This window comes from Ictalurus punctatus, chromosome 12, assembly GCF_001660625.3.
Source record: "Ictalurus punctatus breed USDA103 chromosome 12, Coco_2.0, whole genome shotgun sequence".
Lineage (NCBI taxonomy): Eukaryota > Metazoa > Chordata > Actinopteri > Siluriformes > Ictaluridae > Ictalurus > Ictalurus punctatus.
Window position 1 is genome coordinate 9,639,155 of NC_030427.2, and position 18,984 is coordinate 9,658,138.

At 41.1% G+C, this 18,984-nt stretch overlaps 1 protein-coding gene across 2 annotated transcripts in view; it reads right to left on the reverse strand.

Moving 5' to 3' along the window:
- The window catches only part of pitpnc1 (phosphatidylinositol transfer protein cytoplasmic 1), a 70,057-nt gene that overhangs the window by 12,316 nt on the left and 38,757 nt on the right, over window positions 1–18,984 (reverse strand). For both annotated transcript variants that reach the window (XM_017480655.3, NM_001201289.1), the window contains 3 exon segments: window positions 9,304–9,452; window positions 4,466–4,554; window positions 1,612–1,619 (listed from right to left, as the gene is read on the reverse strand). In XM_017480655.3, the coding sequence (XP_017336144.1) occupies window positions 1,612–1,619; window positions 4,466–4,554; window positions 9,304–9,452 (246 nt within the window).

Consider the following 18,984-nt stretch of genomic DNA (forward strand, 5'->3'; position numbering starts at 1 on the left):
GACGTTTAACACGATACAAGCCCATTCAGCGGAATCACAGGATGTCAGTGGGAGAAATGGCTCCAAAACACGACATGAACACCGTAGTTAAATATGAATCGGTCCTCGAAATATCACCATGATGGCTTTGTAATAATAGCATGTACACTCACCTGCCACTTTAATAGGAACACTGGTACCCTTGGGTGTTACTGCAAATATCCAAACAGCCAATCACATAGCAGTAAAAAACTTGCAGATATAAAAGTCAAGAGCTTCAGATAATGTTCACATCAAACATCAGAATGGGGAAAAAGTTTAAGTGGTAGGGTTTTTGGTGCCTGAAAGGCTGGTATCTGAGTCTACAGCGGGCACAGATAGGACAGTTTCAGTGAAGCTTTGCCTGTGCTTGGCTGACAAGAATGCAACACGATGTGGTCTTCTGCTGTTGTAGCCCAGCTGTCTCCACATGTTATGCATTCTGAGATGCTTTTCTGCTCACCACTTGTAGACTTCCTGTCAGCTCGAACTGGTCTCACAATTTTCCTCTGATCTCTCATCAACAACAAGGCACAAAACTGCTGCTCACTGGATGCTTTTTGTTGTGCTATGGTCAAAGTCACTCAGATCACATTTTCCCCCAAATTCTGATATTGATGTGAACATAACTGAAGCTCTTAAGCTGTATCTGCATGATTTTAATGATTGTATATAAAAATAAAAAAAAAGCAATTATGCTGTCGGTACAAACAAAAAACCCCCTCAACAAGTGGTCCTTTTAAAGTGGTCGATGAGTATATACACTCTATACACAGTTACCACATCGGTACTAAGCATCTGCAGGGTGGACAGGTTTTCTGTGACCTGATTTCACTTATGAGTGTTCCTTGTCCATGAAGTCTCCGAGGTTGCTTCAACAATAACAGTTAAGCGTTTCTCATAATTGACCTCAACTTCAAAGAGAACAATGTGCTGACGGACAAGAGGCAACGAGGCATAGCAACATATGTTGTAGGAAGCAGGTCACAAGGCTAGCTTGATCAATGGAATTATACAGCTGCAATCAAAATTACTCGACCCCCGTTGCAAATCAGGTTTATTGTCAAAAATGAGGAATGGGCCAAGATTTTGCTATACATCTTGTTTGCAGCAGGTCATAAAAGGATGCTCTACTAAGTACTAAAGTTACTTGCCGTGAAGGGGTTGTATAATTTTGAAACTGGAGAAGTTGCATTTTCAGTTGAATTTGGTGAAACCACATGGAGCATTCGATGTGTTGAACTATTCCAATTGCTTTCGTTTGATTTGTTCATTGAAAACAGCTGAATGTCTGTAAAATTTTGACAATAAACCTGATTTGCAATGGGGGTTGTATAATTTTGATTGCAACTGTAGATAGTCATGATGAAATGCAAAAATGAAGCACCACAGCTTAGTAACACACACACACATACATAATATATATATATATATATATATATATATATATATATATATATATATATATATATATATATATATATATATATATATATATATATATACATATATACACACAGACACACATCTCAGGCTTGGTAAAACACCTGTTAACACAGTGGTGTGTTCAGAAGAGACAGAAAACCAACTTACTGTGTACTCTGCAGCCAGGGGAAGTCGGGTATTCAGGACCAGGAGGCGATGAAAACAAATGCAGAGAACAGAATTAGCATCTTCTCAAATTCAACTAATCATCATGGGTGCATTTCCACCAATTTTACAGAATCAAACATCTTCATTAGAAATTTCTCTAAACAATAACTGTACAGTTGCTGGAAGCAAACCGTGCCATGGTTACTTTAGGTCAGCGTCAACGTGGGGGTCGCCGAGATTAAAGTTGTGTCTAAAAGAAACTAAAAAGTTTCATGAAAAACCTTTCTGGTGAAAATAAACCTGAAAACGTTCCTGAAAAAAAAAAAAGTTTCCATGAACCTTATGTAACCAGCTCAATATAACTGCAGTGTTTCCCACACATGATGATACTTGGGCATCCCGCCTAAATAAACTGACAACCGCCCAAGTATATTTTGTCCTATTAAAAATGCCATTTACTGATGAATCCTTTTTGAGAAGGAATAGAAACACGGCTCGTTTCTAATTCTGCAGAGACATGAATGAAGCTGGAGGTCATTTGGAGTGGGAGATGAGCAGGGAGGGGGTGAAGGAGAGAGAAGGAACGGCGAGAACAGCGCAGCAGAAACTAGAGAAATCAACACAATGTGAGCGATAAGTTGCAACCACTCAAAGACCCTTTGATTACACCAGGTGCAGCTAAAACATGCCAAGTACGCATTGAGTGGAACATTTATTTTTGTGCCATTTGCACCGATTTAGTAAGTGCACAATGTGCAAATATCCATAGTAACCATCAGGTTATTATAAACATGTACATGATCGCATAAAGGAGATTTCCACCCTGCTGTGGCATGTTGAACTTTCGTAAGGAGTTTAAACAGAGCCAAACGCACGTGTGCTGCGGCAGTAAAACTAGAACAAACCCATTACCTCGCTCAGTGGAATGTAGGGGAGAAACATTTTCAAGGCAACCGACAGATAAAGGTTATTCAAAGTCGCTATTTCATGCAGTCAATGAAACGGAGTGGTGCGCTCTTCAGTCACACCAGACAGTTTATACCTCACAGACCTTGAGAGATTAGTGAGGAAGCATTACATCAGTGTAAAAACCATCACTGATAAATCTGCAGTTTTGTTTCAGCTGATTTTACTCTTGCACGTTTTTAAAAACTACAACTGTTAAGAACTTCACCACGAATTTCAACAAATTTTCACCATTTGTTTAAAAAAAAATAATACTCTGCTCTCATGAACAAACAATTGCAAACAAAACAGGTTTATCAAAAAAAAAAAAAAAAAAAACATTTTTGTTAAGTGTGTGCAACAATTATTGGCACCCTTTGCCAAGATAACAGCTCTGAGTCGTCCCCTATAACGCCTGATGAGGTTGGAGAATTCATGGCGAGGGATCTGAGCGCGTTCCTCCATACAGAATCTCTCCAGATCCTTCACATTTCGAGGTGCACGCTGGTGGACTCTCCTCTTCAGTTCACCCCACAGGTCTTCTATGGGGTTCAGGTCAGGGGACTGGGATGGTCATGGCAGGACCTTGATTTTGCAGTCAGTAAACCATTTTTGTGTTGATTGTGATGTTTTGGATCATTGTCCTGCTGAAAGATCCAACCACGGCCCATTTTAAGCTTTCTGGCAGAGGCAGTCAGGTTTTCATTTAATATCTGTTGATATTTGCCCATGAAGCCATGTAGCCTAATAAATTATCCAGGTCCTCCGGCAGAAAAACAGCCCCAAAACATTAAAGAGCCACCACCATATTTAACCGTGGGCATGAGGTAATTTTCTATATGGCTACCTCTCTGTATACGCCAAAACCACCTCTGTGTTTATTACCAAAAAGCTCCATTTTGGTTTCATTTGACCATAGAACCCGAACCCGTTCCAGTAGTGTCTGGCAAACTGACAACACTTGAGTTTGTTTTTGGATGAGAGTAGAGGCTTTTTTATTGAAACCCTTCCAAACAGCTTGTGGTGATGTCGGTGACTTCAGATTGTAGTGTTGGAGACTTTCTGACCCCGAGATGCAAATAACTTCTGCAATTCTCCCGCTGTGATATTTGGAGATTTTTTCTCCACGCAAACCATCTTCACAGAGCGTTGAGACAATACAGACACGTCCAATTCCAGGTTGATTCATAACATTTGCAGTTGACTGAACTTCATTATTGCCCTGATGGTGGAAATGGGCATTTTGATGCTTGTGCTATTTTCTAATAGCCACGCCCCATTTTGTGAAGCTGAACCACCTTTTGCCACACAGCTATACATCTTGGTCTAACCCATTGTTATGAATGACTAAGGGAATTTGGCCTGTGTTTTAACTCATTTATAACTCTGTGGAACAGGAAGTCATTGTTGAACAATTTCTCTTTCCTAGTCACCCAGGTGAAGAGGGGAAAAGGGAAAGAAAAGAAAAAAAGTAAAATATCAATGGGAATATAATTCAAATATATTTTCCTCATATGAATTCATAGGGGGCCATTAATTGTTGCACACCTATATTTAACAAAAAAAAAAGTTTTTTTTTTTTTTGTGGATAAACCTGTGTTGTGTTTACAATTGATATCAATGAGAGCAGAGCATTTTTGTGAATTTTTTTTAAACAAAAGATTAAACAAATTTTCACAGCCTTCTTTGCTCATATTTACCAAGGGTGCCAATATTAATTAAGGGCACTGTATGTACACTGAAGCGGATTGATTACAGATGGATAAAGGGCTAAATTTAGCTGGAAGACATTTCCATAATAAACAATATATAACTATTTGGGTTTCAGCAAGACAGTAGTTTTACGCACCCTCTGATGTGACATGCCATCAGGTCAAAGGTTAGGGTTCGAGTAGATTGACTGCATTACCTGTGACGGTGTAAGGATAATAGTTCCAGGCCTTCTCAGTCACGTAGAAGATTCTGGGCACCACTGCTCTTGCCCAAGTGGGCAGTTTGCTGTGAACAGAAAGAGGATGACTTTGTTACAGATAAGCAAAAACACCACAAAGAAAACTACCATTATGTTTATGTACTGGATAAAATACCACATTGGTGCTTTCCTCTAGGTTTATATGTGACCCATCTACAACAATGCCCAGCATTTTGTTGTGATGCCATTCGAATTTTAACATGCTAGGTTTTAAATGTGTGGCACAGCAGAAAAGCGTTCACCTTATTGTTGGGAAGTCACAAATTCCGTGGCCAGGAGTCCAAGAGAGCAAAATTGGCTGTGCTTTCCGGGTGGGGGGAATATTACTCTCTCTCGCCCCCCTGTCAGCCACAGCAATACTAGCTAATGGTGGGCATCGGTGTTTTCCTGTATGTGGGAGAGTGTGTGCTGCGCATGATCGAAAAGATGAGATAGCTTCACGTGTCTTGGAGGAAGCACGTGTTAACCATCACCCTCCCTGGTTGGGAGGTATTGTATGATTGGGAGAACTGGCTGCTGGGTGGGAATTGGCAGGTGACCAAATCGGGGTGGAAATGGAGAAAGAAAAACTTGACTTTACTGAATTTGACTAACTATATTGTCTTATTGGTTGAAACGCGTAACTGACCCTATTTGCTCGTTTTCCATGCAACCTATGTCTTTAAGGACAACGTAAAGTGGAAATTAAAATTCATTTCCTTCCACAATGTGACTTATTCCCAAGAGAAACAATGTTCCCGCTGGGACTTTGGTTCGATCAATATTGAACTGGTTTCAAAACAAAACAAGTCGGTCCTGGATGCCAGTTTACAGGTCAGCTATTGGAGGACCACTTTTATTGGTTAATATTAATTCCCGCTGCTCCCGAATGTGCACAGTGTCGGTCAAAAATCCAAGAGACATTTAGAGTCAATGCATTTTAATGGAAGATTATTGAATGACAATAAATGTGTCCCTAAAGAACATGTTCAAAGATGTCCAGACACTTAATTACAAAAGATGATTTTAGGTGGTCTTTAAAAGGAGGAGATGACCATCACTAAACTGTAGGTTGGTTACAATGTTACCACCAGGTCCGATAAACAAGAATTACAAATAAAAGACTACATTTCCATTGCTCTCGTCTTATATCTGTCTACAATACCTTTGTATCTTGCTAAAGCCTTTACTTCTCCACCCCAGTTTAAGGGGAAAAAAAAAAGAAAAAAAGAGCAGGCATAAGGTTCCACTAGAAATAATTATGACAAGAGTCCACTAGAGTTTTTCATGACAAACAGAGGCTGCAAGGCGTAAGCACTGGCCCTATTTCCGTATTGGATTTCATCTGCGTAACACAAAAGCAAAAGGAGCTGTATCTCTCGTACAAATGGGATTCAGGGCCTGGGCTGCAAGAACACTTCTTATCTCCTCTTTCACAGACCCTTCTTTAACGTCTGACGCACACCTACACATGTGGTCTCATTTTCGTTTTTCCCCATACACCCTTCCCCTTTTTCTATATGCGCCGTGTTTCCTGAGTGATCGGGTTCATAATCCCAAATGAATTGCAGCCTTCAGCTCAGGACACACAGACTGCTCTCCTGCATTGTGTTCAGTTCCTCAGCTGATTAGTTCGTCATCCTGAAATCACACTCCCCCCCCCAAAAAAAAACAAAAACCACGTGCACAGGAAACACAGGCAATGGCGCAGGAAATTACAGGACAAGACTTACACCTACTTGTACGTACAGTAAAGTTTGATTGACGGCCATCGACAGAGGCCACACCTCCTTAACCGGACTTGAGTAGTGCAAACACCACGTGCTTAGGTTTGTACAATCTGTCTTTTTATAGCAACTTTACAAAACCAAACTATAAGCTCAAAAGAAGAGATGAAACGAATAAATCAAACTGGCTGGCCGAGCAACTTCATAGCCTGAAGAGTGTCACTGACATATGGAGTCACGACACACCACGTCTTCATGTTCTTGTGGGTCCAGTGAGTCCTGCCCGCTTTAACAGATGCATGACTATTAAAGCCTGCCAGGAACAGTACATGCTTCTTTGGAGTGTGCGCGTGGGTGGAGGCTGAATTCACCCCAAAAACTGGCAACATCAGAAGCAATTAAACGCAACACTCTTTGAAGGCGACTGCACCTCATTCTGAGAGCTGAGCCTCTAAAACGCCCCCCCCCAAAAAAAAACCCTTATTTAATTGGCAGTGCACACTGCGACAGTTTCTGAGGGCAACGGCACGGTTCTGAAACCCACGGTTTTCACACCCGAGCGCTTTTATAGGCACTGGTTGAGCTTTTCTCACATGCTCACAGGGGGAACAACTCCCCCATAATCACAACTTCATTAATCATCTACTCATAACTCGCTGGCTAGCGCAAACACCAACACTAACAGACATGCTGATCAGATTGGTGTCCAGTTGGTGGCAAGTAACACTGGGAAATCTGCTGGAAAATTGCCTCTCCTAAGCATCGCTGCTAATGAGGATCTAGAAGCATCTGTGGCACTTGGTGTGGATCGCCTAGCTTCGCTTTCCACGCCAAAGCGCCAAAAGGCACCAAAATGCCCTGAATATTTTATGCAGCACATTCCAACAAAAAAAAAGGGGGGGGGGGGGGGGGGGGGGGAGCAACAAAAAACCCCACCATATTTTACAGTACGGATGCGACTCAAACCGTTACAGTATGGTAAGGTCACTGTAGAAAATAAACTACATTATATTACAAAAATGGTACATGACAGAAATTCCACAATAAAGTGAGGAATAATATTCATTTTTATGCCTGACCGACTTATGTTTTGTCCACCTTGACACAATTTTTAAAAATAAATCTTTTGTATGAACATTTTAACCACTTACAACACAAACAGAATCGAACAAACATGGCCTGGGACTTACAGCAAAAGAAAGGGAAATACGTAAAAAGAAAAAAAAGAAAGAAAAAAAAAAAAAAAAAAAAAGAGAGCAAGATGACATACCATATCTCAAAATACGATTTAAGAGGAGCATGAATGTTATCCAGAGTCCAGATATGATAAAAAGCCTCAGTAGACAAATGAATAACGTGTTCGGAATTTCAATGGGATACTTTCTCCAAGAATCTTATGCCATCCTTTTTAAAGAAGGGGGATTTGACAACTGCCTAGCTGTGAGACCTGAAATCAAGGACAAGGGATTCTAATCTAATTCTAGTTCTAATCCGTATAGTCGACTCCTAGCATGACTCATAACCTTTGACCAAGTGAGTCTTAATGATTGTCCCCTATACAGTGGGTGTGAACCTCCACATCTAGCACATGATGTAGAACTGACTTGTGCTGCAGTGCCATCCAGCCATCCATCCTGTTCACGTTGGTGAATACACTTGATTGAAAATTAGCTGTGTGTCGATTGGACATGGCACCCCAACGAGGATGTTTACGAGCAAACAGGAATTTTTGCTACTGAAAAGTCTTCTCAAGGCAGAAAGTATCATGATTGGTTAATTAGGTGATTCAATTCTGAATGCGTCAGACCATGGGAAAGTCAGGATCCTATTACAGATTGATTCTCTCTAAGCAAAATGGAATAATAATAAAAAAAAAACACGCATTTTTTTGGGGTATTCAGAGTAGTATTGGCAAAGCTTTGTGGTCCAGTAAATATATTTTGCAGATGTATGCATTGGCATCGCTCTCGTCCACTCCCCTCTTCATCCGATCTATGCACTTTTTAAAGGGCAGCCAACTTTAGAAACTGGTGTGTAAGCTTAATGCGGTCAATGTGCTGACACGGCTCTTCCCTCTCCAATTAATCGATTCTTCTTATTTTGTCGCCGTCGTTTTTACTCATACTTCCTCATATGAGAGTCTCAACCTTGTCTCCTTTTGCACCCCTTTATTCTTATTAAATCTCTGCTACCATCGTGCTTTTCTTCCTCTCATTTCGCGTCTATCTCTCAGCTCGGTAGCAGATACGTCATCTTTCTCTCCTCTTAAGCACTGGAAAGCGTGCTGTTTGAGAGGGTCGGGTCCTCGACTGTTCACTGATTCGGGAGACGTCGGACGCTGTAACCGTGTACGAGTAGGCGAGCTACACTAGACGGTATGGCTGAAAGTATGTGGACACCTGACCATCACATCCATATGTAGGTCTTGCCCTAAACTTTTAGGGGAACACAGTTGGAAGCGCACAACTTGGTGAAATGGTTTCCTTTTGTTTACGGAGGTTAAGGTTAGGATGAGATTAAAGATGTAGGATTTGTTAGCTGCGTTAATCAGTCCCTCCAGGATTCTGCGATCTCAGAAGTTAATGCAAAATCAAGCAAACGGTGCAATAGTCTGAGGATCTTTCAATTTTTTAAAAAATCTCCGCAGATTTGGGCCAAGACAAAAACGCCAGATTTGGGCAGTCAGAAAAAGCCACCATTGATTCGCGAGCGTCGAGCATGAGTACAGCTAAAAGGTCTCATTTATCAACAAACATCACTGTGAAAGACCGTGCACAATTGTGTGCAATTGCAGTTTCACCAAACTACTTAAATTTCTGCCAACCGCCCCCCCCCCCCCCAAAAAAAAAACACACCCAAGAACAAAACAACCTCTGCAAAATGCCACAACAATCACAAAAAAACAAAAAACAAAACAAACAAACAAAAACAAACAAACAAAAAAAACAACTCCACGACATCCTGTAAGGGCTGATTAATAGTTATAATAAGACAAGTGTGTGTGTGAGAGAGAGAGAGAGAGAGAGAGAGAGAGAGAGAGAGAGAGAGAGAGAGTCGAGGATGTCTCACCTGTTGAGGTAGACACGTTTCTCGGTGAATTGGCCGCGGCCGTGCGTGGGGTCATCGTAGGGCTCATTCTGCACCACCTCCACTCCCTCTCCTCGCTCACTCTGCTCGTTGCTGTGCTTACTGATCATATACAGCTGCCCAATCTTGTACTAAAAACACACACACACACACACACACACACACACACACACACTGGGTCAGATTATTATGTTATGCATCTAGGAAGTGAATCTGTTCTTTCCTGAACGTTAGTATATAACCTGGGAGTCAAGTAGAGCTGCAGCAACTAACCCATAAAATCGATAATTCGGTCTATGCGCGGCACGTGGTACATTTACTCACATTATCATGTCCCAAATGAAGTACTGTACACTACGCACCACTGTCTAGTGTGTGGATTTTAGAAAGGTAAAATACATCACTAGTGGGTTGTTTTTTTTTTACTAACCGGAAGTATAAGCCGCTTCCTAGTCGATGGCGCGTGACGTCATACGCACGCTAGCGTTAGCACACACCCAGAATCACGGACAATGACTTTCTTCAGTTTACCGTTTGTCAACGTTACCTTTTTATTCCCAACATGACCTCAGTCACCATCAGACCGAGGTGAAATTGTCACGTGACTGAGGAAGAATGTGTGTGACCTCCAAGTCCCCTAAGGGAGGGGGGCATTTTACATTAAACACCGCGGAGATCAAACAGGTGCACGAGGACAAACTTATGTTTGTATCCAAAATGCTCCACTGTGTGTAAGGGGAAACTGGTGTGAGTTGCTTAAAAGGTTTAGTTTAATTTAAGTCTAGTCATTATATGCTGTATTTGCGCACTTGCAGTGTAAATTCTGTCGTTTATTATGACGGAAGTGGTGTGTTAGTAACGAGGCCGCGTTGCTGAGAACACGCTGTGTAGATGCGCTGATGCACAATAGGAGCGTGAGTAAGATCTGTGATGTCTAATTAAGACACTCTGATCAAACGTAAACACAAGTGAAATAATATGTCTAAAGGCAACAAGTAACAGAAACCACGAGGTGCAGTGAAAGAGTTTTTATTATTCATTTAGGACTGCGGTTTAATTCTGTGCTTTTTGTGCATCCAGAAAAAATAATGCATAAATACTAGAACACTTTATATTTTAGGTTATACTGTATACAAGTATTTATGCATTACTTTTTATGGATGCACAAAAAGCACAGAATTAAACTGCAGTCCTAAACGAATAATTAAAAAAAAAAAAAAACCCCACTCACTTTCACTGCACCTCGTGGTTTCTGTTACTCGCCGCCTTTAGTCATATTTTAAATGTGTTTATTTTTGATCATAATGTTTTAATTAGACATCACAGATCTTACTCGCGCTCCTATTGCGCATCAGTGTGTGTGTGTATTGGGGTCTTTTCTGTTTTGGACAAACAGTTGTGTAAAGTTTTAGTCTGAAGTTTATATTTTAAAACACTCAGTTTGTGGATTTTATTTTAAATAGACAAAAAAAAAAAAAAAAAAAAAAAAAAAAAAAAAAAAAAAAAAAAGGGACTGAAAGTTGCAGCCCTAGAATCAAGTAAACCTTAAGGGAACTTTCCAAAGAGTTGAGCTTCACTCTCTCTCCTGATCTCAGTAGTTTCAGAAAGCTCTTGATCTCTGCCTTTCCTTGAGCAGTTGGATGTTAAAAACATGGGGGATAAGAAGAGGTGCATCAGAAGAAAAGATGTAAACAAACAGCAGTAATATTCTGGCTCAACGCAGGTTAAATATTACTGTTACATTTTTGGGGGGTGAATCAAAAGATTCAGAGAATCTGGAGAAATCTCTGTGCACAAGGGACAAGACTGAAAATCAGTACTGCGTGCCTGTGATTTTCAGGGCCCTCAGGTGGCGCTGCATTAAAAACAGGCATGACCCTGTAATGGAAAATCACTGCATGGACTCAGAAACACCTCCAGAACTCATCGTCTGTGAACAGAATTGTGGGTCGCTGTACCATCCACGCTGGTTAAAGCTCAATCATGCAAATCAGCCACCATATGAGAACATGATCCAGAAACACCACCCTCTTCTCTGGGCCAAAGTTCATTTAAAGTGGACTGAGGCAAAGTGGAAAACTGTTCTATGGTCAGACGAATCAAAATTTTTGATTCTTTTTGGAAACCACGGATACCGAGCCCTCTAAAGAGGACTAAAGAGGAGAGGGACTATCTGGGTTTTATCAGCGCTCAGTTCAAAAGCCTGTATCTCTGATGGTATGGGGGTGCATTAGTGCCTACGGAATGGGCAGCTTATACATCTGGAAAGGCATCGATGCTGAAAGGTATAAACACGTTTTAGAGCAACATTTACTTCCATCCAGGTTCTATCCCATCTTTACATCTCTCTACCGCTCTAAGATACTGTTTTACACCCAGTCATGTGACTGACCTGTTGCCAATTAACCCAATTAGTTGCAAAATATTCCCCCAGCTGTTTCTTTAGTAACACTTACTATTCCAGCCTTTTGTTGCCCCGTCCCAACTTATTTTTGAGCCGTGCTCTGGCCATCAAATTCAAAATGACATTTTTTTTTTCCTTAAAATTGTACATTTCCTCAGTTTAAATGTCTGATATGTTTACGTTCTATTGGGAACATACGGGTCTATGAGATTTGCAAAGGAATGCATTCTGTTATTTATTGACATTTTACACAGCGTCCCAACTTTTCTGGAATTGGGGTTGTGAATATGAGAATGAGCTTGAGCGGAAGCACACAGTGAGCAGCAGATCCTGCAGCAGCCGTTACCGAATCTGTTGCGCCGTGGTTGCTCACGGTACTCACTGAAGTCCCTGGAGACGGCCAGATGCTACTAAAAATAGAAACCGGGCACACGAGCCAGTGGCTCGAGAGCCCGTAAATAATTTACTGCCTACTTTCACTTTGTGTATTCAGCATACTCAGTGGTGAATGAGGGACAGGGTGAGGGAGTGCGTACAGAAGAGAAGAGGATGAATGATTAAAATCAGCATCAGCCTGCGGGTGATTTAAAAATAAATAAATAAATAAAAAAGAAGAAGATAATGACGGTATTGGTTGGGAAGAGGCATTCATACCGAGATCATCAGTTCAACCGGTTTTCTACAGCACGTTTCCAGCATTTCAGCCATGATGGCGTCATAACAATGAGATCCTGAGGCTGTAAGAAATCAATACTCTTTCTATTTTTTTTGTTGTGGTACAGATCTAAAAATACACATGACACACTGTACAGTTCTTTACAGGCTACGGAAAGGAACAGCACACTTTAGTGGATGAAGTGCCTTTGTGCAGTTAACAGAATTAATCAGACTAGACATGCAAGACTGGCTACTTGTACACTGAGGTGTCCATAGTGTACATATTACCATTATTATTATTTTTACTAATTTAATTCTTATTTTTCTATTCCTATTGTGTGTGTGTTATATATATATATATATATATATATATATATATATATATATATATATATATATATATATATATATATATATATATATATATATATATATATATATATATATATATATAAATAAAAAAAGACACTTTATTTAAATTCTATTGCTATTTAATGTGTATTCTTTCCCATCTGTTTTTTTGTGTAATTGAGCTGCTGTGACGAGGGAGTTTCCCCAGTGTGGGATCAATAAAGGTTATCTTATATCTATAGATACACTGCATATATTCAGTGTACACGCACAAGTACATGTCTTGAGGTTTTTTAACGGAGTAATGCCCTCTCATGTTCAATCCTGTAATATGTCAGCTGTACTCTGCTCTGAAGGGGGAGAGAACGAGAGTGAGGAGAGAACATCGAGGGGTCCGTGTCAACGATTGCCCAGGTCTATTCCCAATCCCTTCAGGCTGCAGGTGACATTGATCCAAGGACACCATCTCGAGTAAACAAAAAAACAAAAACTACAAAAATCAACATAAGCACTATTTAAAGGAAAAAAAAAAAAAAAAGATAAAAAATAAATCTTGTGTGTAACAATGCCACTGTGTGTACCTATTTACATTCTGTGCGGGAGTGGCATAAACTTGAAGGCCTTAAAATAAAATAAATATGAACCTATACTCCTGTGACAGACGGACAGAAGTTTTTAAAACGCGAACAGAGGCTGAAATGCCAGAACAGTTTATGAATTCTGGCTCCCTCACATTTAGTTTGATTTCTTAAAACAAATTTAAACCTCCGCAATCCTGACCAGGCAGTTACGAAGAACCGCCACATAGTCATGTGGTATTTGTCCTGTAAGCTTCATATCTCACAGCAGAATGTAAATAGAAACCTTCTGTTACGATCCTGGGGATCACCTAGTCTCAGCCAGATGCTCTGTGAACCATTCTGACCCAAAAAAACCCAAAACAAACAAACAAAAAAAAAAAAAGTAGTAAGCCTCCTATTCTGTTTAGAACACAATCGGAAGTATGTACAGCAACAAACGCATTTAAAACACCCGTTTTCTCCATCAGGGCAATAATTGGAATCGGTCAACTGAAGCAAAATAGAGCTTTTTGGCAATAACCACCAGAGGTGGTTTTGGCACACACAGAGAGGTAGCCATATGGGAAATGTTCCTCATGTCCACAGTTAAATATGGTGGTGGCTCTAATGTTTTGGAGCTGTTTTTCTGCCAGAGGAAATGGACATTTTATTAGGATACATGGAATCAAACCTGACTGCCTCTGCCAGAAAGCTTAAAATGGGCTGTAGTTGGACAGGACAATGATCCAAAACATCAAAATCAACAGAGAAATGGTTTACTGACAACAAAATGAAAGTCCTGCCATGACCATCCCAGTCCCCTGACCTGAACCCCATAGAAAACCTGTGTGGTGAACTGAAGAGGAGAGTCCACCAGCGTGGACCTCGAAATGTGAAGGATCTGGAGAGATTCTGTATGGAGGAACGCTCTCAGATCCCTCGCCATGTATTCTCCAACCTCATCAGGCGTTATAGGAGAAAATTCGGCTGTTATCTTGGCGGGAGGAAGCGCAACATATTGACTAAATATGTGCCAATAATTGTTGCTCACCTATATTTAACAATTTTGTTTAATGAACCGGTGTTGCATTTCCAATTGTTTGATGTCCATGAGAGCAGAGTATGTGTGTGAAATTCTTTAAACAAAAAGATCAAAAAGGTTAAAACAGACATTTTTCACCACTTTCTTTGCTCATATATTGGCACCCTTGGTAAATTAGTGGAGGGCACTATATGTACATTACGGTGCAAAAGTCTTAGCCACCCTATGTTTTTTGACTACGGAGTTTGCTATAGAGTTTTGATTTTATGACTTACGACTACTCCAATGTATAACCGAAATTAAAGCTCACTAAATTATGTTCTCCTAAAATCGTAAACTACATCTTCGATTGTTTAAAACACGCAAGAAGCACACAGTCATATCACATCTTTATATCGTGTGTGTGAAATGTGTTCAGTTTTATAATAAAGTGCCCTCGTTTAGTTCGATTACATAGATAGATGAAGAGAATGATGACGTTCAGGCATTTCCATCTTTGAGTGAATTCATGTAAACCAATTCACACTCGACTGCTACAGCCATGTCCTGCAGCAAAGTTCTCTTTGGTGACTAATTTATTTATCCCTCGCACTGCTTAAATCATCCTGATCAGTCCACTCCTTTCTTGTATATGGTGCTCCTACTGTCCCCTTGGAGAATCTGTATGCCGAGGACTAATCGGTTCATTAAATCGATCATAACGTACAAATCTACATTCACCGTTAAACATTTTTTAGGACACCGTGCCGTCCCATGCTCCCGCTCTGACAGCGAGGCTGCCGTCAATGTCACAGTTCGTTAGACGTACCCAGTCTCTAGCTGTCGTCCAAAAATAAAAATCTTGCATAAATCCTCGCTCCAGATCCCACATGACAAGGCCGAGAGCAGCATGATTCAAGCTGATGGGACACGGATACGACACTCACTGACATCACGCTATTTGTGGACCAAAATTAAGCCACGAAACTGCAGCACGCACTCCTAAACCATCATATTCCAGATCATGAGAGGGTTGCCCCCCCCCCTTTGCCTAGAACCTTTCGGACCACGCCCTGACTCGCTCTCGGTCCTGGTTCGCTGTTCTTTTCTGCTGCGTCACCGGCGTTGACGCCTGCCGTCTACGTAGCAGTTCATGGAAACCTGCTATTTTTGGATGACATTGAAATAAGGGTGACTTTGATGAAATGTGGAGCAGAAGCTGGAGCAAGGGTCCCTCCATCACAGTCCTGCTTTCAGCCTGGCCCTGGTCTCCGATGACCACAGGACGTGCGCGTGAGAGAAGGGGGGGGAGGCAGGAATTTTTTTTATTTTAAATAAAAAAATAATAAAAAAAATAAATAAAAAAAAAATGTAAAAAAATCACTGTGGACTGGATTTTTAGGAATCTAAAACTAGATATAAACCCAGTGTTTTTGGTCAAGAAATCAAGGGTATGGCCAAAATAGAGAAGAGATTAAGAAAGAAAAGTTTTTTTTTTTTTTTTTTTTTTTTTTTTTTTTTTTTTAAAGGCAGGAAGAGAAAACAAAAAATAGAGAGGGAACTGGGTTTATTTGCGATCTGGTGCTCTTTTTCCTCCACACTCTTCTCTGCATGTGAGCTGCACTTCCATCACCTGCATCACCAAGCTGTCTGAAATTTGCAGACGTGTGCAGCGCGAAACGGACAAAATATAGCCCACCTCGATTCTAATGCTACACAAATGCCTTGCAATAAAACGAACCAAACAAAATACAGAGCCTGTGTTGTGCCACAATTGATCAAAACACACCTACAGAAAACTTACAGGCACTTGACTGCATTGCTCACAGGGCACGATGTGTTGGTCCAAGTGCTTATTTGCATCTTGCCTTCTGCAGTGTCATTAATGCAAAGGCCAGTGCTGCGATAGCGACTGAAGCTATATGTTTTTGCAGCACCAAGCGCGGACGTGTGGGTGGGTGGAACAGCAGAGGCTAAAAATAGTCTGCCTGCAAGTGAAGACTCTAGACAGTTATTGGTTTTACACGTCTATATACGGCATCCGTTTGCTTCACGATGCTGGGAAGCTTCACCACTTTCCACGCATGAGAGAATTCCCAGCAGCGTCGATCTAAATAGGTGCAACTATAACTGGATCGTCTCATTTCATCAAGAGTTTGCCAAGTGTGCGCGGTGGGATCAGCGGCAGAATTATTGGCACCCTAGATAAAGATGGGTGGAAAATGGTTAATTAATTGAGGGGGGGGATGGTGAAAGAGGTCAGGAGTATGGACTAGTTTGAGCTTTCAGAAAGGCTACAGTAACCCAAACAAAACAACTCTTTACAACCGTGAGGAGCTGAAAAGCATCTCAAAATGAACAAGTCAGTCAGGTTCTCCTCCTGTAAACCAAAAATGGGAATCTGAGGCTAGTGGGCACAGACTCAACCAAACTGGACAGCTGAAGACGGAAGATTGGGCCACCCCTACAATTAGTATTTCGTCCCTTCGCCAAAATAACAGCACCGAGTCGTCTCCCATAACGAATACAAAGAGCAGATCTAGAGTCATAAGTTCGCTCTTCTGGATTCTTTTCTTCAGCTCACCACACAGATTTTTGACAGGCTTTAAGTCAAGGGTCTGAGATAGAACTGTTAAAAACTCGATTGAACCCCGTGTGTGTATATTTGGTTGCATGTTTTGAGTCGCTGTCCTGCTGGAAAATCCAATAATGACCCAGAGATCAAGCTAATTAACCACAAAGACCTTTTTGCCCATATTTACTAACACCCAACAATACCAATAAATCTGACTGTTTTTGCTCAACTTCTCTGCAGTCGACGTGGGTCACGAGCGCTCCTGTTTCATGTAGGAACAGGCAGAACATAGCACTTAGGTCATGAAGACAGTGATGCTAAGTGAAAGAGCAACGCTGAAATTAAAAATAAACTGTGGCACCATGAAATGCAACGACGTAAATATCTGCAGATTCAATCTCAGTGCTCCAAGCTGAGTGCAGCAGCATAGCAAATGCTGACCGCAACACTGTCTGATGTTGGATTACATAAACAAACACATAAATAAATCTGGTGTGTAAAATCGGGTTTTGAGCAAATAAGGAGCCGGTTTAACAAATGACAGGGTAAAAATGGTCTGAAGTAGATGCTTTAATAGTTAGCTCTGATTTCCTCATACAGTGTCGGGCTTCAATCAAGCTTTCTGAATGAATCATGTATGAATGCTGATGAAACGCTTGGAATCGATCAGCAGTTATTAAAGCACAAGAGCGAAGATGAGGCTCATGTTCTGACTGACACTAACCTCAGGAAAGGAAACTAGACATGGACTGATGTGGATAATGATGGGGAAGGGGGGGGGGGGGGGGGGAGAAAGAGCGCTTTCATTTTCTACTGAAAAAGTTACCCTAATCGTTACTTCTATATTTCATATGTTACAGTTTACTGCTTTTAGCCATTGCCTTCAGTGAAACTTGAATGAAATTGTTAAATGCGCATTTCTCAGTTTTTCACTTTTGGGGGCAACTAGACTTTAAAATGTTAGAACTAATTATGATTGAAATACTTGGAGGGAGGGGAAAAAGAAAGAAAGAAAGAAAGAAAGAAAGAAAGAAAGAAAGCCTGTAATTCTCAGAAATTACACCATGTATTTCACCATGAAGGGTTTTTCCCAGGCTGCCACAAGTGTTCCCTTTCAACATGAGACTTGTATTTCTCAAAGTTAGGGAGATTATTCTATTATTACCATCACTGCTTCTTAGTGTTCGTACAAATGACCTTTTTTGAACCGTCGAGATTTTCTTGATAGTAGCTTGCGACTGCTGACAACAGTGCATCACTAATTGATTTGGGATTGCTGTGTCTGCTGGGGGAAAAACAAGGCTCGTGTATAAAACCCAGACAATACTTCTCTCTCCCTCTTCCAAACACTTCCTGCCCAGTGCAGTCTCATGCTAAACCACACCCCCCAACTGCTAACATACCAACATTATGCTAATGATCTCAAAGTTTCTATTAGATTATATAACGCATCCCATAACTGACATATGAAAGCGTCGTACAAACACCAGTCAGCCATAACATTAAAACCACCTGTGCTGCCAAAACAGCTCTGACATGTCAAGATATGGACTCCACAAGACCTCTGAAGGTGTGCTGTAGTATCTGGCACAAAGGATCCGCTGCTAACTTCTTGAAGTCCAGTAACTTGCAAGGCGAGTTCTATGGATCGGATTTGTTTGTCCAGCACATCCCACAGATATTCGATCGGACTGAGATCTGAGGAATTTGGAGGCCAAGTCAACGGCTTGAACTCTCGGTCACGCTCCTCAAACTATTCCTAAACATTTTTTTTGCAGTATGGCAGGGTGCATTATCCTATTGAAGAGGCCAGTACCATTAGGGGATACAGTTGCTATGAAGAGGTGCACTTGGTCTGCAACAATGTTTAGGTAGGTGTTGTGTGTCAAAGTAACATCCACATGAATGCCAGGACCCAAGGTTCCCCAGCAGAACATCACACAGCTTCTGCCAGCTTGCCTTCCTCCCATAGTGCGTCCTGGTGCCATCTCGCACCAGGCTGTCGACACGATGTACAAGAAAGTGATTAAACCAGACCAGGCCACCTTCTTCTATTGCTTCAATGTACAGTTTTCAGCAGTGGACGGGGGCAGCA